General features: G+C 42.1%; 1 protein-coding gene across 1 annotated transcript in view; it reads left to right on the top strand.

Moving 5' to 3' along the window:
• The window catches only part of NPAS2 (neuronal PAS domain protein 2), a 96,804-nt gene that overhangs the window by 47,862 nt on the left and 21,325 nt on the right, over positions 1-27,617 (top strand). The window contains exons 4-11 of the mRNA XM_017818349.1: positions 2,938-3,086; positions 6,343-6,434; positions 9,748-9,837; positions 13,368-13,488; positions 14,495-14,608; positions 23,605-23,723; positions 26,067-26,149; positions 27,052-27,158. Coding sequence (XP_017673838.1) covers positions 2,938-3,086; positions 6,343-6,434; positions 9,748-9,837; positions 13,368-13,488; positions 14,495-14,608; positions 23,605-23,723; positions 26,067-26,149; positions 27,052-27,158 — 875 coding nt within the window. The remainder of the gene's footprint in view (positions 1-2,937; positions 3,087-6,342; positions 6,435-9,747; positions 9,838-13,367; positions 13,489-14,494; positions 14,609-23,604; positions 23,724-26,066; positions 26,150-27,051; positions 27,159-27,617) is intronic.

Below are 27,617 nucleotides of genomic sequence, written 5' to 3'. Positions count from 1 at the left end.
TGACTCCCGAAGGCAGAGCTCCACTCCAAAGACCTGAGAACTAAAATGTGGATATGTGGCACCACACTTGGGAGCACTGAATACCTATGTGAGGTCTTCTGAGCTTCTGGAGATCAGAAACCATAATTTCATTTTCAGTTCTTTGATGTTAGGTGAGGTTTATTTTATTTTATGGATTTATTAATTCTAAACAAAAAGCGTGCTTTGTGCACTTTTTTCTCTATTTGCTTTTCTTTCGGTTTGCTTTAATAGTAAATAATTTTAAATACTTTTTTTGCAATTCAGTTGAATTCCAAATTCCAACCAAAACCAGCTTGAAGTGAACCATGAGAAAGTGCTTAATCATGAAGACTACCACCTGCCATTTTCCACTGAAATAAAAAGTAAATTTAAGAATCTGAATGAAGGTATGTGGTACAGTTACTTGCATTAATGCATATATAACATACTACACTGGACAGTAAAAAGAAATACAAAATTTAATGTACAGTCACATTTCATCAGCAAAATGTAGTGGCTCGTAGTCAGTCATATCCGTCTCTCTTTAAGAGAACAAGTAGCAAATATGTAAGAGAACAAAAATGGCTGTTTATAACACATGTTAAATTGGTGATTTTGACCATTCTGAATGCAGACTGTCCTGTATTGCCTTTAGCTGTATTACTGAAAGTCCTGATTTTATTCATACTGTGGCTCCTTCTTCCTCTTGAATATGCTGTAATCTTTTTGGAGTATCAAGGAAGAAGGAAAACTGGGACAAATAGTATGGAATTAAGACAGAGGTTGTTTGAGCTTACTGTAATTGTATGCCCTAGCAGTGAAGTAAGCAAGTCTAGGAAATAATCTTCAAAGGGAAGTGATGAAAATGGTCTTATTTAATACATTTATAAGTATACTAAACAAAATATTTTCAACTGTGCAGGGATAGTTTTTATCTTTTTTTTCCCAATTTTTATTTTTTTTTCTTTTCAAAATTTTGCTGTAATCATCTATTCAGATCTTGGTAGAGTTATTTCCACTAGAGAAGTTTTTATATTTCCTTTGTGAATAAAATGTCGAGTCTTAAAAATAGATACTTTATATTTTTGTCAAGGTATTTTTTATTTTTTTTAAAGCACCACTTTCCCTATCAACAGTTGGTGGTTTATTTTATTTTCAGGGAAATCTGGACTCTTTAAGCTTAAAATGAACTGGGGATTGAATTATGAGGAACTAAAGTGTTGATATTCTTAACGTCCCCTTGAACTGTAGAGAAATAGGATAAGACTGGAGGTTTTTCACATCTTGTTCTGACAGCCTTTTGCACTGTAATAAGAACAGGCTGAAATCAGTCAGGCAGTATCCACCCAATCTCTTGTGTTCAAAGCTGTAAAATAATCAAGCGTTGGCTTCTATCCAGTATATCTCCGAGTGTGTTCAGGGTTGAGAGCAAGACAAACAAAAATTACCCTTCTGTCAGTAGTAACATCCAGAAGCCTCTGTAGTGATTTCTCTGCAGAAAATGTTTATTGCTATTCTGGTCCTTGGAGGGGATGTAGATGCTGGGCTAAATTCTGCTCTGATTTTCAGCAGTGTGCATCCAGAGCTGCTTATGAGGCACAGCAGAGTTAGCTGGGACCGAGAAATCCAGAGAACCAGCCTCTTGGCTTTTCTTTCCTGTCTACATGTAACCAGATTTTTAGATCTTTACGTAATTGACAAGGCAAATCTTGTCTGCTTGAGGACCTTTCAGAAAAACAAACAAACCTTCTGGGTTATATTTATTTCTATTTTCACATGGCCAGAGAAGTCCAGGTGATAACCTCCAAGTCAGACTATTGTGGTATTCATGGGAACAATTCAGAAAACACTTGTTTGTGTATAGAGTGACATGTAATTAAAAAAAACCCCTAAGTGTACATGCTGAAAAGATTATCAGCGGCCTTAATGATAGTATCATGATGGTGCCAAAACACCGCAAATGAAATCAGATCCTTTTTTTCCTGTGAGCTCTTCAAATGCAGCAGTAGAAACAGGCTCTCTTTGAGGAGTCTGTGAGCTAAACAGACAAGACTGGTGATGAAAGCTGTAGAGTCTTTTTTTTACACCTAAAGACTCAGGGCACCATGATATTAAGTGATTTTCCTAGTGGCACACAGAGATTAAGAGCAAGCACTTCTGGCACTTCTGAGACCCCAGGTCTGGGAAGACATCCTGGCCTCAGCTCTAGTCCTTGCTGGGATGAGCCATGCTGATGCTCTCTGTCCTGCTTACCCATATGACCTTGGAAAGGAAAATGAACAAGGTGGCATATGAACTAGATGGGAGCTGCAGCAACTTCTAGTCAGGTCCTTGATCTTAATGACTGGAACACAACAACCTGATTCTTCTCTGTCAGCCTGGAGGTGGGCAGACCACCTGTGACCGAAGTGGGAGGTCCCTCTAGGTGAATCCAGCTCCAGTGCAATGGCTGCAGGACTGGGGTCCCTCTCTTCGGTTAAGACTGCACAGATGGCTATGATCCAGTCCCCAGTCTTCTTTATGAACAAGTTTACTGTTGTTACAATATTCCTATTTCTTCTCATTCTGAGTGCCTCTTCAGAGGCTGCGTGAACTTTCAAGATCCTACATATATCTGGGAGATGTGCAGAGCTCCTTCAACTACAGGCTCAATGCTAATCTGACAGGCTCAACCAGAGTGTCCAGAGGCAGCACAGAAGGGCGAGCAGAGCCTCCATCTCCCCAGTGGATACCAAAGGTGGCTCAAAGGCAAGAACAGGAGGTGGGAACTTCTGTTTCCTACTTTCCTCTGCAATTTTGCTGGAATCCAGTGTCAGTCTTCACATGCTGAGGGATGCAGCAAGCTAATTTCTTTGTGTCTACATTACGAAGAGCAGGTACATGATCATTTTTCCTCTTGGTCTGCTCATCCTTTTTTTTCTTTTCCCCTGTCTACAGGGCTTCACGTAACAAGTCTGAGAAGAAGAGGCGCGATCAGTTCAATGTTCTCATCAAAGAGCTCAGCTCCATGCTTCCAGGCAACACTCGCAAAATGGACAAAACTACTGTGCTGGAAAAAGTCATTGGCTTTCTGCAGAAACACAATGGTAAGATTTACTGCAGCTCTCCATGCATTTGCTAGACAGTTATTGTAATATCCTGTTTCCTTCAGTGATTATCAGAATGGCTTGAGTGACCTAAAAGTGCCAACATAAGGTGTTTGGGTTTTTTTCTGTCGCATCAAGAAAGATAATTTCTAAACACTGTGCTGCCCAAATCCATCTTCTTGTTTGCTCTTTAGTTGAAGATGATTCTCAACCTGCTAGAGAAGGGGGTGAACGGCAGGCACCGAGGGGAAGAGGGTAGCAGTGCCCTGCAGCACATATGAAGAAGAGAGATGCTTTGAGCAAGAGAGATTTGGGGCCAGAGGGAAGATTCCCTTCCTTGAAATTTGCAATATTCTGAGCAGAAGAACAAAGCATTCATCCCAGCTTCTCTGCAGATAAATGCAGGGAAGCAATCTGTTCAGCACCCCTGCTCCTCAGTGGACTGTGTAGGACTCAATTTTCCACATTGAGCAGAAAACTCAGAACAGAAAGCACCTCAGTTTTTGAAGTTGGCTTCAGCAAATTGCATCCACAGACCGCTGACATGCTTCACCCTGTTTGCACAAGCAGAAGCTACATCACATTTGCACAGCATCCAGTTGCAGTAGTAAAGCTCAGCCTCGGAAAGCCAGGAGTTTACTTTTTAAATTGCTCCAGCATTGACAGGTCCCTTAGAAATGTACCTTCACAGAGGGCAGAGGAGATTTCTGACCTTGCTGATCTAGTCTGTTTGGTCCATTTTCTACTCAGTTAGAGGAATGTGCACTGTGGCCTTCCAGATGTATGGACATCCACCAGCAGCAGTCAGTTGAAACAGTTCTCCCTTATAAATCAGGGCACTGGTTTAAAACGGGGCTCTCTTGCTATGCCCCTGTGAGGAAGAGTCTTCAATGTGTGACTGTGAGGAATGGCCTGGGCCCCACAAAGCAGAAAGGGGTCTCACGAGCTGATGCACCACATCACCTGACTCACCTTTGCTCATGCAGCACCTCCCTCCTGCACTCCCTGGAGAACTCTGGGTGAAACAGAAAACACTATAAAAACTCCTATAATCATGACTCCCAACATAATGGAGTCACAAACGTCAGTATTACTGAGGAAATAATTACAATGATTCTGTTGTTAGAGTGCAGTTTGTCCTTAAATGAATTTTTGCCACAGACAAGATAGAGTTGTTTTGAGGTTGGAAAAGACCTTTAAGAACATTAAGTCCAACCATTAACCTATGGTTTTATACAGGAAGGGACAACTAGGACAAAGTTTAATAATTGTATATAATTTTTTTTAAATTACAGTAATAATATATCTTTTCTTTTTAGCTGCCCAAGGCAGAGTAAAGGAGGATGTGCATATGTTCAAATATAAAGCCAGGCAAAGAACAATCAAACAAGGTTTGAATAAATGTAGATAGATGTAGCTGATGGCCCAAATAATTTACTCCAAAAGGCACTTTTTCTTGAAGAACAACTAGGTAAAAGAAAGCTAACAGTCACAAATCCTTCCACAGCAATTGGGTCAAAATGTGACTGTTTTTTGTGCACTTGCTAAAAAAAGCAAATGTTATCTATTTTTAAACCAGATTAGTAGTCACACAATATAATACAAAGCATCAGCATTTAAAAATGTTGATTATCTCCCATGTACTTTGGATCTGGTTTATTCAATCGTATTTCCCTTTCATTTAGTGGGCTAAACCAAGATTTTAGTCATAATGGAGGAGGAGGTCAATTTTCAGATTTTTCCCTTCATAAACAGTCTCCTTCTTCATAATCCACAGAATCTCCCAAATCTCAAGTAATTCTTCCAACAGTCGCCGTTTCATGTACATTAGCTTTTCCAAGCTACAGATCTGCTGAAAGTATCCTATATTCTGAAACTATCTAATAAAAATCTGGTGGACTCTTTTTCCTTAGTCTGGTTTTCAAACCTCTGTGTAAAACCGTGGGAGCTGTGGAGAGCTGCTGTGCTACCAGTGACAGCCCCCAGCAGTGCAGAAAGTGAGTCAAACGAGCTGGTAAAAGCAGGCATCTGCATCTCCACTAATACAGCCTGAATGGAGGTTTTGATTTCTTTCGAGGTGACAAAATGCACAGGCACTCGTATAAATGTACTGTCTTTAGTATCATTTATCCATTTGCATTTCTCTGGCCAGTTTGCCTATGTGCTCTGAATATGGAGCATTGGGTGTTACATGCTCTGGAAGTGTTAATCAGTAGGATTAATTAGCAGGCAGTGCTGAAAGGAGAAGACAGTCTGTGCTCACTGTTCCCTCACTACTAGAGCTGAGTAAGGAAGCACTCTTAGAGAAGCAGAGCAAGCAGCTAACTAAACCAGCTCTAGTCTCTCTAAATTCTAAGATCTGTCCCCCATAACCCTGTCTTACTAAGGCAGAGCTAACATGAGTGAGTGACTGTTTTCCAAAGGAAACAGCTACCCCCAGTATGGTCCCCAGTTTCAGCGCGAAGTTGTGACTTGTTACCCCAGTGTGCCTGCACCCCTTCACTGAAAGCCCTCAGGGAGCGAGCCCTCTGCAGGCTGCTGTGGGGTCAGCATTGGCCAACAACAGGGCAGACCACCCTTTGGTGTCTCACAGGCTGACAGTACAGGAGACCCTGCCCTCCAGACAGGATTTGGGATGAGAGGCTGGTGCTCCGTTCCCTCTCCTGGGCTGCCCTGCACAGTGGGGCTGGAGGTAGGCACAAGAGGCAGTGGTGCAGTAGCAACAGTGTAAAGCTGCTGCAAATGCTCATGTTTCTCTCACATTTTGGAAAACAAAGCAAGAGCTCTGCTGTTCGGGGTCATCCCCCTTTGGGGCTCCTCTGAAGAAGTTTTCTTGCTGCTCCCTCTTTGTCACAGAAGCTGTAGGCTGAACCCTCTCCAGAATCCTAATTTTGAAACTGGAAAATTGTAAATAGCAATTTGACACGTGTTAATACTTGCCTTGATTTTAATTTCATGCAAAGTGGTTTTATCTTTTGATTAATACCCCAGTAATGCTGCTTGAGGCCAATGGCCTTGTGAATACAGACTCCCACTGAAGTCAGTACAAGTTGACCTGAGTAAAAAATGAGGAAAACATTTCAAGATTTGGGCCAGTTTAGATAGTCATTACTGTCTCCGTATGCAAAACCCATGCTTGAAAACTGCAATTTTTGAATGTAAAGGTGATTTCTCTCTTTTCATAGCAATTCATATTTGTTATTGCAAGATAGAAGTTAATTTAAATTTTAAAGATGTAAATGTTTTTTTTGTCTAGAAGTCTCAGCACAGACGGAGATTTCTGAAATTCAGCAGGACTGGAAGCCTTCATTTCTCAGTAATGAAGAATTCACTCAGCTGATGTTGGAGGTGAACATGAATATATACCTTTCCTAATTTTGTCTAACAGTCATGGAAACACCCATGCATCTAGAATAAACTGTCATCTGCAGTTCCAAAAGAGGAGGTTTCAGGTACTGCTGTATTTGACCATCAAGCTGAGCTATCACCAGGACAAGGGATTAAAGTCCTCACTTGTTGCTCTTCACTCTCAGCGGTGCCACTGCACCGCGATGCCGCAGCCTGCTAAGCTGTGTAGCAACTCTCAAGAAGTGCAATCCAGGGGAAAGATTCAAATTACAGGTTATATTTTATTTTTACAAGCAGAGGTGAGGTGAAGAGCATGTGGCAATTTTTCTCCTGTTCTTGGAGGGCATTATTATTACCTAATATTTATGCAAGGCTAGCACCTAAAAAGCAACAGTGCTGCATCCCCCTAGTGCTAGATGCTGTACTAGCAGATAAAGCCCGACAGCTACTCTTGGTTTGATGCAGTTGATGCTTCCACTCTGTTTTGCAACGCCCTTATCAAACAATTTTTAGTCTAACATTTTGCAATGATAGTTTTTAAATTATACCATAGGTCCTTTTAATGCTAGCTAGGACATAACTGAATGGTGTTTATGTAGGTTCAAAATGAAATGCAAATGAGCTGCTAAAATGTATTTTTCTCTCTCAGTAACAGCTAGAATCATCTTTAGCGAGGATCTTTTCCTGTACTAAACACATGGAGGTTTCATGGCCCCACGGTGTCCTTTGAGAACAAGCTTCTCTTCCTCCCACAAATGATATGAATATGGGACATGATCCAGGCTCTGGCAGTGGGGAGGGAAGGATATTGGGAAGCACCTTCACCCACCAAGGGGTTGCATAAAGCTGGGGCACATTGCTGCTCCCAGGGGCTGGAAGTCCCTTGGCCATTGCAGTTTGTTGTGATGAGACTCCCCTGGTCTAGTTTTATAAGGCACTTTGCTCCCCTTGCTCTGACAACCACCCATTCCCATCTCAGTGCACAGGAACTTAACATACATAACTCCTTCAGTCTGCACTGAAATATGTCCCTCAGATAGCAATAAATTGGCAGTTGTTTTGACGGGCAGGGCCTTTGTTGATTCTACTTGTATGCTACGAAATTTTAGATTAAACAATCACTTTTGGTTTCCCAGTTTATAAATCACCTTCTTGCTACTGTGATTTTCCATGCCCTTCAAGATAACATTGGGTGTTGGGATGTCCTGTTGTGCCAGATGTTCATCATTCCCTGCTATTTTGTCTTTCTACTAATCTAATTTTATTAGCATTTGGACAAGACTGCTTGAAGTTTTTCCCATCCTGTTATTAAAAGATGGGAAGGGTTTTTTCCAAGCACTAATTCAAAATAATCAGAGCATAATTGACTGCAGTAATACACCAGCTTTCCTGAAAGTGGCTTTTTCTTACCCCATTGAAAAGGCTGTCATCACATTACAGAAGAGTGGGCACTGGGCTCTGTTTGTCCATCTAGGACTATTGCAGCAGTGAAATCTTTGAAGAGGGATATGCTCTCTTAATGTTGGAAGGTCCAGTCATGAGTAAATAAAAATAGAATTATGTATGCATACACTAAGTTGATTTTACCACAAAATTCTGATATGAGTCACTGTGTATAATTTGCATTGGATATGAAATAAAGACTTGACTTTTTAAAAACTAACAACCTTCACCATAGTAACATGCACAATCCAACTGTCGTGTAAAATCATTGCTCTCTTCTACAGGTTAACAGCTATCATGCTTTTTTAGAAAACAGCTTGAATGTACCACACTAAAGAAAAACATATTCTCTGTACTTAGATTAACAAAATGAAACTAACTATAGCAGCTGGAGGGTTTTCAGAGATGCTAAACACACACTCTTCTACTGGGGTATAAGTTATTGACTTGCTTTTCAAAGGATTGAAGCACCAGCAGATTCCCATTGACTTAAATAGTTGTGGGTGCTCAGCATTCTCTGGAAAAAGGAACATATGTTTGTGTGTCTATTCAAGGCTTTGTGTTTTCTTTTTTTTTTTTTTTTAACAATTAGCATTTTCCAGTGTTCTCAGAATTCCTTCCCTTATTGAAGTCAGCGGGGAGGAGGGGGGAAAGGAAGGATGTGCTGCAGCTTTACAAGATCAACTGCTAGTCTGGCTCGGGGTCAGGCCTGGATTTGCAGTATGGTTTTGTAATGCTGTGGCACCCTGATCAGGCTGTTTGCAGTACACCTGTGTCCGGAGCACATATTGCTACTGGAGTACAGCTGAACTCTGCTCTGATTCAGTCGTGCTTGCAGTGCCTTTGCTGCTCAGGTACTGCTGGCAGCACCGACTCCAGAACACCAGGGAACTGACAGAAAGGCCCCAGACTTGCTCCACTTGAACGATTGGAAGCCTCATCAGTGACTCCCTAATGACAATGGGAAGGTTTTAATATATTCTCTGAGCACCTATTATGGAGTCTTAATTTTTTGGGGTGTCCTCCTCCGAGTGATCTAGAGCTCATCTTGCTTTAGTTCACTCTGAGGAGAATCCCCCTCCCAAAATTAAGTTAATCTTGCTTTAGATCTCAAAATGTACATGAATTTAACTTTGAACAACACTGAGCTCAAAACTTAGCAGCTCAGACTAAAGAAAAGCCTAATTTTGAAGGTGAAATTGCTGCTGTAGAGAGGGTGGGGATAAGGCTGACATTTCCCTTCAGTCCTAGGAATGAAGGGGCTTACTGGAAGGCGGGACTGAAGTGAGGAAGAAACTCTGCAGAAGGGTGAATTTCTCTTGGAACGAGTAATCTAATACCATGACCTTTAAAATAAATCACTCAATTAAAACTCAGGCTAAGGATTATTTGATCATTTGCATTGCTTTTACTTACATGAAAGCCCAGTAATATACAACATTACATTAATACAAACCAAGATTTATGGGGTTTGCAGAGAAGTACCATTTTGAGATAGGACTGCATCCTTTCATTGTCCTTTGATATTTACACAGAGCTCAAATGTTCATTTTAATAACTTCCAAGGGATCCAGTCTTAGTCATTTTGCATTATTAAAATGTGTGATTAATTTAAAAACTGAGACATGAAATGTTCCTGTGAGCCCTTTGTTACTTCAATAGTAGGTTTTACTAGACTACAAAGAATCTTGTAAAAGTTAAATCAGACTGTAAAATCAGAGAATTACTGTTCTGCAACTTGAGATAACATTCCTACAACTTGATAACAATATGGTGCTGAAATGAAATTGTTTTGATCAACACACGGTGAGATGTCTGTTTACACCAGTCATTCCTGTTAAAGCACTCTCCACTTGTCTGTTTTCCTTAGGCATTAGATGGCTTCATTATAGCAGTAACTACAGGTGGAAGCATCATCTATGTGTCTGACAGCATCACACCTCTTCTAGGGCATTTACCGGTGAGTAATTCTGGCATTGTTTTTTCTACTACACATCATAGAATCAGGCCCTGCATTTTTAGAAACAGATGCAAAAGGGTGCTGGGGGTGGAGTTTTCCTGGAAATGCGGTGAGGGAGTTTTTCCCTGTGGCTGCTGCTGTTGCTCAGCTCTACTCTCTGATTCATACCCTTCAGGTTTTTGTTGCTATGAGGCACTTCAGCTTGAATGGAAAAAGCTCTGCAGGAATAGTTTTGCCAGGGGAGGGACAGGGTGACCTGGCTGATCTTTTCCATCTCTGATTTCTAAGCTAGGAGAGAATAGCACCAGTGGTGCTGGCAGCCCAGCAAGGAGCTTGTTAAGGGCCTTATTCTGCTCCCAGGGAGGTAAAGGACAAAAACCCCATTGAATTCAGAGTTATCCGGAGGCTGCTGACAAGCTCTCCCTGCAGCTCAGCTGTGCTTTCCCAAGGGGAACACACCCTGCTCCCAGGAGGTGCTGGTGGAGCCAATACTGAGTGCATGGTGCACCTATTCCTTGGTCAAACTGGTGCTCAGTCCAACATGAGCAGCTTGTTTTATCCGTGGGCTGCTGGGTGCTGCTGTGGGAGACACTTGCATGCACTGGCTTGGGCTGGAGGAGCAGATGAGAGGGACTGCTCCCTGTTGCTAAGACTCCTCTAGGAGAAATGACATAATAATTATGGATTAATCTTCATGCTCATTTTTTATATCCTAGTCTCAAATAAATACATGCCCAGGAGAAAAAAAATAGCTGCCAAATTATTGTTGTACTACCCCCTGCCATGTTCTTAAGAAAATTAGAATTTTTTCTCTTGTTTATTTTTTCACCAAATATGTGTTACATTTTCCACCCAGACAAATGTATTTCACACATACTACCTTGCTGTAATATGAACAAAAATTACTTTCTTCTGAGACAAAAGGAACTTGATGAAAGGCAACAGCTCCTGGTAAATGTAAGAATATTGCTATGCAACAACATGTTGAACTGAATCTATCTATTTCAGTTTTCTTTCGTCCTCAGCAGTTGAGAAGACGAGTAGTTGACTATTTTCTGACATTTGCCTTCACTTCAAAGGTGGGGAGAGCTCTGTCCTGCATACAGGCTGTGGGGTCTTCATGCACTTACTGATTTCCATGAAATGTGCTTGTCTTTCATCATTTGGTGGTTTCATTGGTATCCCTTCCAAATACTGATTCTTACAGGAGATGGTAGATCTGCTGTGGGAAAGCATTCCTCTTTAGGAACATGCATTTCCAACCCTGTGCCTAAAATCTTAAGCCCTGACTGAAAATGGATAGATTCAGGTTCATAATTCCTGAGTTGGACCATCAGAAACTATATCAATTTTCTCTCCCAAAGACATGCCTTGTGTGATAACCTTACACGGTATCCAGCCCAAAATAAGGATGAAGATGGACATTACTTTTTATTCGCCTAAAAGCAGCACATGGCAGCCCAAGTCAGGAACCAACCTGACAGACTGCAACTGAACAAGCAAGAAAGGCTTCTGCCTGCCTCAGGTCGGCAGATCACCATGGCCATGGGCAGGTGCCCAGCTGAGGGTGCAATTAGGTGCACACTGGATATTTGAATCCTCTGTTGCCCTTTCCATATGTTTTTTTTTTTAAGTTTTATAACTGAGACGAGTGCTATCTGGAAAATCTATGTGGCTTATTTTGTTTACCTCCAGGATCTGTTTGTAAGCTAAATTCAGTCACTGTTTGAGGAACAAAATACCAATTCTTCTCCTCTGTGACAACAGGGAAAAAAATACTCCACAAATCTTCTACTTTAAGCAATAAAAAAAAAAAGCAAAACTGGGCAGTACACAAAGCAGGGCTCTCTGAGGGCCCCTATCAAGAAATCTGATGTATTTCCTTTCATTTAAATCATGTAAGTCTCTGATGCTGACAGCAAATATATCCAATTCTCTTTAATACAGCTTCCATAAGTTCCATGGAGCATTTTCAAACACAAACTTTCCCTGTTGTAATTCTAAATAATTTGTTTCAACAAGATCTGGTATTACTCCTAGTGTCGGTTGAGGTAGAGAGATGTAGCTCACCTTACAATGGTAAGGGTGACTCTAGTTGAAGTGTATTCTTGGAAATATAGTCACAACTCATAGCATTCGCCAGCCAGAGGGTACCCTGTGACTCTAGAAATACGCAGTTTCTTGAGAAGAGTCCTCCCTGTCCCTTCTTGCCTGCTTTACCAGGACGTCCCTGACAGGGTTTCTTCACAAAAGGAATATTCAAGTAATGAGCACATGTAATAAATACTTAATACTGAATCATCTAAAGTGAAATACTATCACATCAAGGTAAGTATATAAATCGTAGCACTCTAATTTTTAAAGTACACTTGATGAATTTCACTACACTGAATGGGAATTCTACCCAGAACAGCAGTTATGGATAGAAAGCAGAGGGAAACCAAAGTGCAATCTTACATAAATAAATGATGATGATTAATAACTTGCCAGTCTCATACAGAGCTTACATGTTTTCAGTATGACTATACAGTCTGATATCAGCTGCTCTGATGACACACAAAGCTGTGTCAGTGTGCCAGCTCAGCCTGAGGTGGTCTCAAGTGGGTTGGATTTAAGTCAATGTTATTAGAGGGTCACTTTATCTTAGGCTTCCTTTCAGATACACTCTTCTAGTGTTAGGTTAGTCACCATGCTGAGCACAGTGAGACCCTCGCCTTGGCAGCCCTGTGACAGACTCTTTTTCTTCTCCAGCCTGGACCTTTTGCAGAAATCCATTTCCTCTTTCTATTCTCAAATCTCAGCAGCCAGGTTTTGAAGGAATTTCAGGTTCATGCCAGCTGATAGTGGGGCTGGAGACACATGGACATTCAGCCCATGGCTGTCCAGAGGGCTTGTCCCAGTGGCACCGTGAATTCCCCCTCTCTGGGGACTGACTGCTGCTGTTGTAAAGTGATGTCCAGACTGGGGAGTCCCCTTCTCCCTGCTCCCACCTGCCAGGATGCAGGAAGTGGGGAGCAAGGCCTGTCACCCCAAGGGCACTTCCCAGGAGCTGAGGGCTCCAGGAGCCTTCCCCCAAGGAAGGGGCTGGATCTAGGACTGACCCAGCTCATGGGACCAGTGGCTCAGGATGACTCCCAGCCTCACTGCTTCTGCCACTCAGGGTCTGGCAGGGAGAGAACAAGCTCCAATGATCCACAGCAGGCCTGTGCATGGAGTTGGTGAGCAGTATGGGGAGCCAGGCAGCCATTTTCCAACTCACTCTCAGGTGAGTTGTATGTCCATTTAATGGCATGGTCTCTGAGAAACATTAAATATCGCTCAGTGCTGAGAATTAACCTGACAACCAGCCTACAGAGAAGTGGCCACTCGGTTTGCCCAGCAGTTTTCCTCATTTTAGATTTTGTCAGGAGTCCCTGGAAATCAGTGGGGAAACTCCCATTGAATGCCACAGGCGTTGTATCCACCTTGTGCATCTCTGCAAGTGTTGCTTGTGATATTTCTGTTTGTCTCAAAAGTTCTTTTCTTTGCAGTGTGATGTCTTGGATCAGAATTTGTTGAATTTCCTCCCAGAACAAGAACATTCAGAAATTTATAAGATGTTATCTTCTTGTATGCTTATGACAGATTCTGCCTCACCGGATTACCTAAAAAGTAAGTTTTATTTTATCTTCTCTAGTAAATGAAAAAGCATGGGCAGGATAAAAATTTTCTCTCAGAAAGAATTTTTTATGTGATGTGCAATAAAAAAATTAGGTTCATAGCCTTTTAAAAAGACCTTGCCACCTGGAATGACCTTTTGGTTCTATTTTTAAATGAAACTCATTGCCTTTATTTTACTGGGCTAAGACTACTTGCAGTTATGTTAATTATTAAATATCATATCTTTTGAGACAGCTAAGGAAAATAGGTTAGCCCATGGAAAGTGAAAGTTCGCATGAGACAAATCACATCTTAATTGATATTTCAGCCTGTTCAAATGAGATGCTGTTCAGAGATATGCTAATGTTGCATACCTTTGTTTTGCCTTATAGTTGAAACATATTTCTAAAGTAATTGTAATTCCTTTTCAATTGGAATTTTTTTTTTCTTAAAAATGTTTTTACTGCCTCATCCTTATTCACTCTGGGAGGTAAGATGTAGGAAACCAGAAAACACACAATAATGTAAGATGTACAGCTGCTTAATCTACTGTATTGTACGAAACCTACAGCTGATAGCTAATACACTGAAGTTAATGTAATAGATATTTTGAGGTAATTAGGTGTCGTTTTCCAACACAAGATGTAGAACAGCTGTGAGTTGTGAAAAGCCTAAATAGAAAAAAAGCAGTAAGTGAAGGATCCAGTTCTCTCTTTTGCTACACTGATGCTATGGCTGTGTAACTCCTGTGATGAAGGTAGTGTCAGAGAAGGGCAAGTTAATCTCCTGAGCTTCAGGCAGGCCCATGCACAGTACTGAACAACCTGCATCCCTGCAAGGCACTTCCTTGCAGAGGCTCTGATCCTGCAATGTATAGCACATTGGTGTTTAGGACTCCTGAGTGGTAACAAGCTGCTCTTGTGCTGCCAGTTGCAAGATTGGGGTTGGAAGACACCATTGGTTGTGTTTAGCTTAATTAGTATATTTATTTCTTCTTCTTCTTCTTTTAACAATCCAGCTGACAATGAACTAGAGTTTTATTGTCATCTTCTGAGAGGAAGTTTGAACCCAAAGGAATTTCCAACATATGAATACATAAAATTTGTAGGAAATTTTCGGTCTTACAGCAATGGTAAGCTTTAATTGTTGTATAAATGTTACTGTAGCTGTGTAAAATAAAATATAAGTATTGCTCCATTGAACAAGACAGGCCTTTAACTGAAAGAACTATTTTTAATATTGGGGTAAATTTTGCTTCACACGGATCTCATGGCTGAGTTGCAATAGCTGGATGAATACATGTGACGATTGAAACTGTGTTAGTTGCTATTGTTATTGCCCTTCACTTGCAGTAATCCTGGTGTCTGGGTAAGTTCACAAATAATGACGGGTTTAGAGGAGGATTTGTTTGTGCTCGCTAAGACTGTGTGCTAAGACCCCACCTATTAGCAAAATAATAAGCTTGCTACCTAGCATCTGCTGGTTTGCATTAAGCACAGAATCTGTGCCAGAACTGATAATCTGCCAAACTCGCCCTCTCACCCTTCTCTGCAAAACCTTGGAGAAAGGAGGCGGTGCCACGTGGCATCAGAATAGCTGAGGATACTGCCATCTATCCACTGCCCTCCTCAGCTGCCATTTTATATTCCTCTTGAGCACTGCAGAACCCAACACTCTCCAAAAAAAGGAAAAAAGTACAGTCAGCATAGTTGCTAATGCACCACAGTCAGTCTAGGGAAACCATCTTTCAAGGGATGAAGAGCAGATTTCCACCTTACCCATTCCCTAACAAAGAGATTGCTGCAAGGCCATTAGTATCAGAAATTAAATACTCTTTTATTGCTTTCCCTTCTCTTGCCTGCCCAAGTTTGCTTTAGTTACTTGCCTGACTGAACTCCAGAGTGGCATGTCCAGCGTTGCTGGTATTGTTCCAAATAGGTCATCCTCTGCAAAAAAATTCCCCACCGTGCTTTCCAAAAACTGCACGCCACACTGCGAAAAAAATGTCCCTGTCCCCATTTAACTTTCTGCTCTTGCTCCACATGACTAGAATAGAAACCTACGTGCAGGATGGAGATATGTGTTTCTTGTTTTGTGCCATCTGATTCGAGGCTCTATTTGTATAAAAAATTGTAACTGCCTGTATGCTTTCTAGTTTGAATGAAGTGAAATGCGCCTGCCTGACAGACGCACACAGCAAGCTGTTCTGTTTTCTAGAGCAGAAACCAGATTTCAGGTGCTGACTCATAAGGATACATTTTTACCAGGGGAATTTCTGATCCATTTTCTTCAAGGATTTTTAGCCTTTTATTTTGGCATGACCTTAATATTGCCCCCTTACCCGTTAGGATTTCATATCCCAACATTTGTATAGTGGCTTTTTCTCAGAAGAAAGATAAAACTTGCAATATAGATATCTTCCCTAGCTTAATGCATATAAACTAAATGGGAACATAATGATTTCAGAAGGCACCAAATCATTTTCCAAAGATCCCATCTTCTAGCTTTCAAATAAGATATGTGCTTTCTGGCTCAAATTCTTTTTTTCCCCATTGTGCCACTTTCTCTAAAACTTCCATTTTTTTTGTCTCTTCCACTTTCTTTCCATCTCTGCTGCAGCCTGACTCTCCAGCTGACAGGGAGGGGACAGCCCTCACCCTGGCTCTGTGAGATGGTGCCTTCTGGCTCCCTTGCCATCTGACTTTAGTTTTGCCAGTTCAATGCAGAGCGTGATGAAAATACTTGCTTCACCAGTGTGTCCGCAGCACTGCTCCCCCTAGACTGGGAGTTGCCCCTGTGGCTGCCTCTGTGTTGTCCCCCTCTTAGCTCCTAATCCAGCCACAAAACCACCTCTCAGCAAAGGTGGAAGCAAGGGCACCAGACTCGTGATGTAGCAGCAGCAAACTCTCTTTGCTTGGGAGCTGATAACCCTGGGCCAAGGACAGAGCGAGCAGCCGGAGGAGGGTGCAAACCTCCGAGGCAGTTGTCAGTGGATCCACTGGGCTCCTTGCATCAGCCAGATGCACCTGAGCAAGACATGGAAGACGTCAGCTCAAGCGAGCACCGTATGAACGCAGCCCCAGGGCTGGAGGCAAGCACCTCTTTTGATACAGGGGCTTTGGCACAGGAACCTGTGGTACAGGCACCTTTGAGCATCTGGTGGGTGCACTGGTGGGCTGGGTTCCTACCCCTGCTTGGCCCACACACACCCCAGGATGCCCCACTATCAGGCACTATCTCACCCAGCCCATGCACCTCAGGGGTGTCACCTGCTGGACCTGACAGAGATTGCCCTCTTCTTCCTCCTGTTAAATAAATACCCATTCTCCAGTCATCCCTCCTCCTGCTGTGAACCAAGTGGGTGAGAAAGACAGTGGTGGGAAGGGTGGTAGGAGAGAGACATATCACTCAGGGCAGCACTCATCCTTTGTGCACAGGATCAGCTGGCCCCAAATCCTGCTTTTTGGAGGTGTTTGTGAAGGAAGGAGGCTAAGCTAAAGATAAGAAAAGAGTTAGCTGGGGGAGAATGAAGGAAATTGCAAATTAAGATTAATTAGCAGGAGACATTCCTTATGAATGTATTCAAGAATGTTTTTCCCTATAGCTTTTCAGAGCAGTGGAAGTGTGAGCATGTTTTTACACATGGGAGACTGATACAGAATGTTCTCTAAACACAAATCTCTGCTGTTCCTTTTTAGCCGCCCAATGCCAAATCCCGCCTTTGTTTTCTCAATGGTTTGCTGAGCATACTCTGAGTCCACCCTGCTTGCATGTTCCTGCTGCAGGGACACCAGAGCCTCTGTGGCCAGGGACGTTCTTTTATCCCTGGGCAGGCTGTATCCCATCAGGATACTTAGCTATTCCATTGTCATTAATGTCGGGTCGTGGCAGTAACAGCCCTAGCAAATCTTTCACCTTTCCTTCTCGCTTAACCTTTGCTAATGTTTTTAAGAACTGTAGGTCCTCTTTTGCCCTCTTTAACAGAAATGTCACTAGCTTTATTCCACTTCCACACAACCTTTTATGTAACCTCCCTTGAATTATCATCTTCTTAGGCTCATTATATTATTGTTCATTGCTCATATAGTGGTGGTGCTTGGGGGAAGGGGGTCATGCTCATGGGTTCCCAGTCACCTTTCCCCCTCCTTCCTCCCTCATACCTTCTCCTTTAATCGCATTGTGACTTATGGCTGAGAACATCATATAGGGATGGGTTTGAATGGATTAATTTGAAGGACTGCGGCTTAGAAAGCCAGTTAGGGGCTTAGCTGCTCTCACTAACTTTAATGGGAGCTCTGGGGCTTTAAAGGCCATTGTACTGAGATGCCAAAGATAATTTTTTTCATGCTGAACTAGAACAAATACCTGATATCTGCCAAGGTGACTTGTTACCAGAATTGCTGTCAGGGAGCCAGAGCACACACAGCCTAGATCGAACTCATGCTACTCCCACAGAGGAGCAGTCACTGGCATCTTCCCTGATCCTGGAAGAACCAGAGACATGCATGTAGAGACCCTAGAAATTGCCCAGGAAAGTTCACATAGTTCACAGCATGTTTTCAGTCTTTCAGAAGATCACTGTTCCCAGAGCTCCAGGGCTCAGCTGTAGCTGGGGGCTTAGAGGAGCTGCACAGTCCAGTGCCAGGGTTAGCAAGAGGGTCAACACTTGGCCTAGTCCTGGGGAAGCTGTACTCTGTAACCCCTGCTGCAGAACACCAGGGATGTGACACGAGCTGCCTGCACGAGTGAATCCCCCTTGAATTAGCTGTGCCCAAGCGAGAGCAGCCAACCAACGAAACAGCAATGCGAGCTGAGCAGAGTGACTGCATGAGTCACTGGCTGTGCTAAATCAAATACAAGAGAGTGGATTTTCCATTTGGGAGGATTATATAATCATCATTAATTAAGCTTCAATGAGAAAAGCAGGACTGTAACCTGATGTGAAGATTCAGTAGTCCCTTGAGAAGAGAGGAGGTGGCCCATGGGCCAGTGGAGTTCCTTCTTGCTTCTGTGCTTGCTCTCAGATCATAGGGGTTGCTTTTGTTTTATTTGCAGTCAGAAACTCTTTCCAATATTTTTATATATTTCAGGTACTGGTTCTGTAGCCTACATTTTAACAAGAGACATGAATGTATGCAAACATCTGAGGAGCCAAGTGCCATCACTGTACCTATTGACTAGTAGTACCTGATAAGGGAGAGAGTCATATCAGCATCACCAATGAATAATGCAGTGGCTCATATCCAGTTTTGCCTGAGGGCTGAGGGGGAAGGCAAGTAAAAAAGATAACCCTCCCCAAAAATCCAAGGAAATGCTTAGCTTCCAGTATAAGATGTCAAATTTAGTGAGAATAAATTTTACAAAGCCGCTTAATAGCTTACTCTGATAAGAAATGATAAGACGGGCTGGATTTATCCCTCCTGTGAAAATTGTTTATACGTTTGTAAACAGACAAAGATCTTTCATAATTATATATCCAAATATTGGCATTAGTATCCTGTTTCTGATGTGACATACTTGCTTCAAAACTCCTGAAAGGGACAAAGATGGAGTCCTTCCTTTCACAGAGTTCACTAATACAAAAAAGGACCACCAGCATCTTTAAAGTGATGGATCTGTCCTTTTGTCCAAAATGCTTGAAGTTTTTCTCTTGAAGGAGGAGATAACCATTATGTAAAAAAGGTTCCTAATAAGTAATATAATTAAATATTATAGTGGAATTTAAAATTGTGCATTTTTGTTCCCAGTTACATGGAAACTCAAGAAGTAACTGGTACTGAATGCTAATAATAGCAGATACTCTACTGTGAGCTGATATATCTCTCAGATATAAGAATAAACATGAAGATAATTATTATGCTGAGGAGAAAAAAAATCTTGTAATTCCCAGAACAATTAATTCAATCTGAATTCCTTTTTAAAAGAAATAAACAGATTTATACAGGAGATACATTGATCTTGAACCCTCAAAGTATGTGCAGAAACATCTAAAACAAGAATAGCTCAATCTAAAATGAATCTTTTGATCAGAACCGACAGCTGCATATTTGCTATTAATGATATCATAGAAGCTGCAACTAACAATATGCAGCACTCATGCTGGAGTCTCTATGGGTATTTAAGAAAAAGACACCAAACCTGTCCTAAAGAATTTACTTGGGATTCATATCAACACACGATGGCAAGGGGAGAAACAGGAGGAGGAAAGTGGAGAGAGGAGATCAAAGTAGACAGGTGATGTATGGACACTGTCACTGTTATTCATCCAAAGCTACTGTGGGCAATCTGGCTTGCCACCAGCACTTTAGATTTCTTCATTATATATATTAATTGATGGATATTCTGTTTATATGTGGTCTGAATTTATTTATATGAAACGATCTTGATTTCTGGTCTGTTTGGCTTGTATTTTTTGAAATCGCTGTTGAGTTTGTTTGATAGTCACTAAAACTGGTTCTTTAAAGATTAACATCTACTGACAAAATAGGAAGGAGGGATTTCTTCTTTCAAATGGCATAAATGGGAGGCTTGCTATCTTAGGAAGATTATGTTTTACACATTCTATGTTAAAATAAGATGACCAAGCAACTGACTGCTGCACCATTATTAACTGAATAAAGTGGCATGTGGGGTTTTCTAAACATGTTTTCATTCATTTCAGGTGGCATGATTTGTATCCCTAAGGATAAAAATCTTTTTGTCTGTGCTAGTTAAGGGTTTGGTTCCTTGCATATATTATTTATTTTTAACATTCTGTCCTCAGTGTCCTGGTCTTTAAAAACAAAACAGCAACAATTAAAAACAAATTATATAGGCATATCAGCTTCTTTCTATCTTACGAGATATTTGTGGGTATTTAATACTTCTATGAAAGATTCTGTGGTAGCTCTAGGAGCAGCGGGTGTGATAGGTAACGGCAAAAACTATTAAAATTCATGCTAAGGAACATCAGCTAACTGATATATTTGAGACAACTGTTTCACCTTTTTGATAATGTATTTAGCTTTGTCACACTACCTACTAATTCCCTACTCAAGATATTTTCTCCAGATCATTTAACTGTGAAACACATATGCCCTCATTTACCCAAGGCAACCTGTTTATAGCCAGTTTAACATCTTCATCAGGCATCCTCTGACGGAAGCACTCCAAGCCCTGTACTGGACTTAAAAATGTTAATATCATCATAGTCTCAGGCTTGATCCTGTATTTTTCACTCCACTCTTTTTCTGTGGTGCTCTCAGAAAGTTCGCTACTGAACTTCGCTACCTCAAGATGTTGTGTTTCTTTTAAAGAGACTTGGAGAATTATAAAGTATGATTTTTCAGAAGGCATGCTTAAAAGGTTTATATTTTTATTATGATATTATTCTATTATTGTTAGTTATCAATATATTATTGTTATTATAATATTCATTACTAATATTTTATTATTATTAGGATTATAATTTTTTAATTATTGCAATTATCTCTTTTTTTAACTACACTTCAAAACTTATCAACAAAAAAAAGTTGAAATTTGCTGACCAGCTGCAAAAGCAGAGCAAAACAGGCTGTGCAGATAGAGCTGAGGAAAGAACAGATACAAAAAAAATAATCAGAAGCAAACATGAATGGATTTTTTTCTTTCGGTTATTGTAGTTGTCATTTTCAGATGGAGATGTACTTTGCAAGGTGGTGGCTACCTGCCTGCATCATTGAGGCTTTTAATGCTCTGGGCTTTGTCAAAGGCAGCTGAGTATGGAGATGGCACAGGAGCTGTTCAAACACAGGATGACTTCCAACCAGGCCAGCTCTGTCTCATCTCCTTGGGCTTATTAATTCACTGCTGCTTAAGTTCACCGTTCTCAAAAGTTGTGATGAAATCCCAAATTCACTACCTAGCTGTCCTACACAATAATTATTGCCCTTTTAGTACTACATTTACCTGTTGGAAATACAATCCTGTTTTTTAAATGCCACAGTCAAGGATGTATTCTGCTTGTCTCAGGCTCCTGGCTGTTTACATGGAAAAGCTGACATTAAAAATTATCTGCTCTCTTTGGTGACTTAGTTTCCACTCAGTCTCCGCTTTCTCCTACAGCTGGTGTCATTTGCAAGCCCATGGTTTGCTAACTAGTTTAACTTATCATACCTGTGCTTCAGAGGCTGAATGTGCTTATCTTATTTTCATATTTAAGAGCCCAGCCTGCAAGCATTTGGTACTGAACTTGGCTGTTACAGAGAGAAACAGCCCCCTTGACTTCAGATGGGACAACATCCTACATAGTAAGCTCGGAAGTAACTTTTTACAATGCCCATAGTGTGGGTTTATAGCATTCCCATTTATTATTAAAGAGGACTGACTACAGAAATGAACAGACTTGCACAAAATGATAATATCAGAGATGGACCAATAGCTCTTTACTCAGGCTTCTCCTGTTTCCTGGAGCTCCTAACTCTTCCTCTTGTATTAATAATCCCATAGAAATCCACATATATACACATAACCCCAGGATCAAAATGGGAATACATATTCCTAGGAAGTCCCCAGAGTAAGTGTGCTTTGCTGGTGAAAAGAGGAGAATTTTGCCCATATTTTTTATCTCAATATCCAGTCAGCCATGCCCTCCAGACTCAACTACAAGAGAGGGCTATAATCTCTGTGGATGTTCACATCTGTGCTGTCTTCTCAGATAAGGAATCTTTCTTTCCCTTTTTGGTGCACTATATGTTGTGCACACAGTGGCCTAAATCAGTTAATCATAGGTGTGAATTCCCCTTAGAGTACTTATTTTTCCATCTCCTACCCTGTTATCCTTGTTACCAGTAATGTATCAATATTCCAAGGCTTTTAATAGGTTGAACTGGGTTCCAAAAACAAGTGTGATAAATTGAGACTTCTTCCATCTCTGTAGTTTATGCTAGTGAACTAAAGCCCAGTGCAGAAGCACTCCAGGATAAAAATTGCTATTTATATCCTCCCCAGATAGCTACAAAACTCTTCAGTTTCACAGTAATGCTTTGTCCTGTGCAGAAGAGACAAACTGTAGGAAACTTCATAAAGTTGGATAAAGGGGCCTAATAGTAAGGAAAGATAATTTCATATTAGCATTAATTCCTATTAGCATTAGATTAACTTACATTGGTGAACTCTGGTTGCTAGATAGGACCTTCTCTGCCCCTATGGGAGATAGCTGGCTGAGCAGGGCAAGAGCCATTTCCCACTGCAGCTTGGCACGCAGTTTTCTTTCACAGCTGTGGGAGTGGGATTACCATCTCTAAACAGCTTGAACTTGGAGGAAGAATTTGCTTTATGTCATTCTAACATGGGACTGTGGGCTGGCTTAAGGCAACACATTCTTTTGGCAGCACTTCTCTGTGGCAGGAGGTGCTAGTGGGCTCTCAAAGCAACACAAGAGCCATGCAATCATGAAATACACAAATAAAAAAACATACACAAAGTGTGTAGCCACATCACGTCCACCTTTTCCTTCCACCCATCGTCTCAGGAGACAGCAGGCCACCTGCAGACTTGCCAAATATGCCCATCTCTGGAAGCCATGCACAGGGTCCCTTTTCGTCTTCTTTAAAACAAGTAGAACTTGAGCACACTGGGGACAGTTCTTCTTAGATGCAGGAGGGGAAGGCACTCTTCAGCAGCCAAGAATCACAAGCAGCCTCTTACTAGCTCGATGAAGCCTTGCTGGCTGTGGGCCCTAGTGTTTTGCCACTGATGACTTGATGAACTCTCTTCAGCTACCTCCCTTGCCAGTGCATTTTTTCACTGCCTTGTGGAAGTTATGGTGCTAGGCATGCTGCAGCATATATTTTTTTCTTGTGAGTGGTGAAAAAGAGCAATTGGATGCATGGGGTTTCTTTCCAGAAAACTGCTTTGTGCTCTGTAATAAGGTTTGGCCTTATTTTTATCAGGATTAACCTGTAAAATTCATACTTGAAGTTAAGCTCTGATGTCTTTCTGACTAACATGACTGACTTGGATTTAAATATATGCATATCAGCTTTAAAAGCTTTTAGAACACTTCTCTGAATAAAAACAGTATTAGTAGGCTTCAAGCGTGCAAAATATTCAGGGAGAGAAAATCTTATATGAGGCATGATTCCGGGTCCCATTTTTTCCCCTACCTAGTGCCTAACTCCACTTGCAATGGCTTTGACGAGGCTGTCCCGAGGGCTTACAGAACGTCCCTGGGAAAGCAGATCTGCTTCGTTGCGACTGTTCGTTTGGCAACGCCTCAGTTTTTAAAGGTAAGTCCGTGCCCTCGGTCCCATTCGTTTCAGAGCTTCTCGTAACACTTTCAGATGAGGTGACATAGAAGGTTCTTAGTTTTGCTAATTGAATGGATTACAGATATCACATTTCATGCATAAAAATCCAGTGAAGCGGATTATCAGTGCAAGCCAGGATCTGCGGAAGCAGTGTCACTTCTGCCCCTATCACATGGTAAATGGAAACCCTCCTTGCATTAGGAATTACAAAGTCACTTTGAAGTTGGCTTCTTCCTTGCTGCTTTCTGTTCCTGCAATGGGACAACGTACAGGTGGCCACCAACACTTTAATTTGTGCCCTCAGTGTCTTTGGTTGACTGCTGCTAGTTTCCCTCCTCCCAAATCCTGGTAGTAAGATACATGATTGTGGTTATAAGGATAGACAATCCAACCTTGTGCCTGACACTGCTGTTCCCTAATTAACAGCTGTGAACTGCTGCATCAGATGCCCCATCCTCAGGGGTTAAGAGATTTTTTTTAATGTAATTTAGACCTGGCCAATATGAAATCACTGCTTCCTTGACCTGGCTCTGTTACTGCTCTGGGATTTGCAGGGCACTCTTGACTGATTCATGGCCCTGGCAGGCAAGTAGTGTCCTTTCTGGGTAAGTGAGGACACTTCCCATAAATCTTAACCACAGTAATCATAGTAAGAGTAGGGTTGGAGTTAAGGTACTCTGGGAAACCTAAAAGCAAATTCCCTTGTCTTTGGATAGCTAACACCTCAAAATAAACAGGGAAACTAAATGGGCTGCACATGGCAATGAGCTGCATGGTACTAGGGAGGAAGCAGCTGCTGAAGAGCCCAGAAAAGCTTTTAACTGCCACAAAGTCCTAAACACTCATCTCTTTGGTTCTCCTTTGGGTGACTCACTTAACCCCCAGTCCTCCTCCTCTAAAAAGAAGGTAAAAATGTTTATGTGACTGGCTAAGGAAGGCAGAATCAGCAATTTGGTTGCACACAGCAATGTTTGTACGTTGCACCTTGAATTTTAGTGTATGTTCTTGGCATCAACATGGATTTTGACCTAAATTGGAAAGAGGGGGAGAGAGGAATTTAAAGTGTTCATGAAGCCTTTTGCCTCTGCACAGCCAGAGACTTTAAACAACTTTGTCAGCATTGATATGTATGAAAGAAATGCTTGATGACAGTGCACCTCAACTTGTCCTCTGGTCCCAGGAGGGTTTAAAACATTAGTGGTCTGAAAGTCTTCTCTCCCCAAGAAGGACAGCAGAGAGAGAAGCATCAATGGAGATGATGGGAGAGTGTCACTGAGCCCACAGCACAGGGGGATGTGCCATCAGGGAGCTGGAGAATAGCAGCATTGGGAGCTAGTGGAGAGGCTGTCCTTATCAGCGATGATGGAGACCTTCCTGCAGGAGAGACATGAAGGACACAGTAACCCTGGATGCCACCAAATCTGGAGCGCTGATGCTGGCAAGACCCAGCCCAGTTGCCCCTCCTCTAGTGGGAGAGGAGAGGTTGGCAGAGAAGAGCCATGACCAGGAGGCAAGTTGGCCGTGGGACATGCAACCAGCCCTGGCCCATGCACAGATGTGCACCATAGTGCCATCCTTCCCTCTGCTTCCCACCTCCCCACAACAAATAATCACTGCCTCCTGATCCTCATCCCTCTGGGGATGTCCTGCCTCACAGACAGCCCTGTACCCTGCCTCCTGTAATTCGCTCATTAGTTATCAGTCTTGTGAGCACTGAGGGGTGCTGTGAGTCTTCAGAGCCAGCTTCTTCGCTGCAGCAGTGAAGTACAATGCAAAACTGCTGCCTTTTACCTGCCTGACAGGTCCCATGCAGGCTGGCTGCATGGAAAGGCATTTACTCCTCTGCAGCTATTGAGTGAGGAGAGTATTCCCCTTTCTCAAAGAGAGCTTGGGGGGCAGATGTCCAAAAGGACCAGGCAAGCGTGGTGGGTATCTTTAGTAACATAAGGAGGGTGAAGCAAGACATGACAAACCCTAGTGGGATCAGGCATAGGCTGGATGCTGGAAAAGGGCATTGCTCCTTGGGGCTGTGGACAGCACAGGCATTACACCGCAGGCACTGCTTCAAAGCCATAAAAGTTTTGGCACGCTGAGGCAGTGTCTCAGCTCTTAAGTTCATGTGCATCACCAGTTCTTCTCCCCAGCTCCTGCAAAAATGTTGGCATTGCTAAATACAATAGATCCCTCTCTGGAATTGCCAGAAAATAGGTGAATCCTCTGTTTTCTCCTTTTATGCACCATGTATTTATAGCTAACAAAAGCTAGATGAAGCAGAGGGGTGAAGCTGCAACTCTCAATAAGTCAGTTTTCTCCATTGGACAGGAGATGTGCATTGTGGAAGAACATCTAGAGGAATTCACATCAAGACACAGTCTGGAGTGGAAATTTTTATTCCTGGATCACAGGTTGGTAACAAGAAAAGCTGTTTGTGTTTGGTGCTTGTGTACTGCTATTTCGTAAGTACAATTATCTCAAATAGTGTTCCATTTCACATCTAAATCTCCTGAACAGGAGGGCTGCACTGAAATTCCTGCAGAAGTTTACTATTTTTCATTTTTTTTTGCATTTCTTTTTAATGGGCTTTTAAAACAAAAGTACTCCGTTTGTCAGGCCAAATTTCTGATTAGCTTGTTCTTCTTTCCTTTAAAATTACCAACAGACCAAAGTCGGTCACATTGCAAAATTATCTAATTATTATACAGCTGCAGAAATCCTTCTTTCCAAATCCAGTCATTGATTGTGTGTGTGCAATTCCCACCGAGTTATGGAGTGAAAGTCTGTGCTGGCCTGAGGCATCTGTGCTGGCAAAGGTACAAAGCAAGTGCTTCAACACACCACAGATGAGCTCTCCAGGCACCCAGAGGGAAGCAGCACAGACAATTTCCCCTCCTATCCCCCTAGTCCCAGCAAATGATGGTTTCCTTTCACCTCGCTATGCATTTTCCCCTGCAAGGACTGCAGGAGCTGCCGCAGAGCCCCTGACCAAGGAACAGCCAGGGAGTGGCTCCTCACCACAGCTTCCTGTGTGAAGGTCCCTGAGAAGCTAAATTGCTTTCCATAGCCACATTTTCCCTGGAAAAAAGGGGTTGTCATAGCCTTGTCCTGGTTGGATGGTGCTGCCGGTACTGCTCTGCTCAGCTGGGCATCCCAGGCACAAGGTGGGGGAAAGTCAGGATCCAGTCCCCTAGGATGAACAACTGTACACCAATGAGTGAAAGCAGATCTGGGCTTTTTGCATATCCATGTCAACATGCAGAACTGCTTGTTTTATGGTTTATGAACTCACTTATGTTGTGCCTAACCACAGAGCACCGCCAATTATAGGATACTTGCCTTTTGAAGTGCTGGGTACTTCTGGCTATGACTATTACCACATAGATGACCTGGAGCTGCTAGCAAGGTGCCATGAACACTGTAAGTATCTCATAACCCAGGTTCCTGGGAAGTCACTGGGACACCTCTTTTCAGTGGAATGTTGTTGCAGTTAAACTTGGAAGGGGAAGTTTGACTCTTGCCTCAGCCTGTGTACCTTAGAAGAGTTGTAGCAGGTTGGAGGCCCTGCAGCTGACTGGCATCTGGGACAAACTTACCAAGCTTTGGAAAATACAGTTTTACCTTCTGTATCCCCAAAAGTAGTCAACAAGACTAACTGAATGGATAAAATGTGCTAGATTAGATCCCCGTTAGTGAAGACTATGCATGAATAGTTCAAGAAATTCTTGTAGATTATTTCCCCACTGTGTATTTGGGATTACCTGTGATTATTTAAATAGTGTCTGTTAAAGTTTAATTGGAAAACTCTTTAAGTAAAGAAAATGAGGCAATGCTTTTCAAATATTTGCTTACAGAACTGGCTGTAGCATCTCAGCTTAC

Source organism: Lepidothrix coronata, unplaced genomic scaffold (genome assembly GCF_001604755.1).
Source record: "Lepidothrix coronata isolate B3197 unplaced genomic scaffold, Lepidothrix_coronata-1.0 Scaffold68, whole genome shotgun sequence".
In the NCBI taxonomy this organism is placed as follows: domain Eukaryota; kingdom Metazoa; phylum Chordata; class Aves; order Passeriformes; family Pipridae; genus Lepidothrix; species Lepidothrix coronata.
The sequence above is the reverse complement of the archived record's forward strand: the minus strand, read 5'-3'. Positions and strand labels throughout refer to the sequence as shown.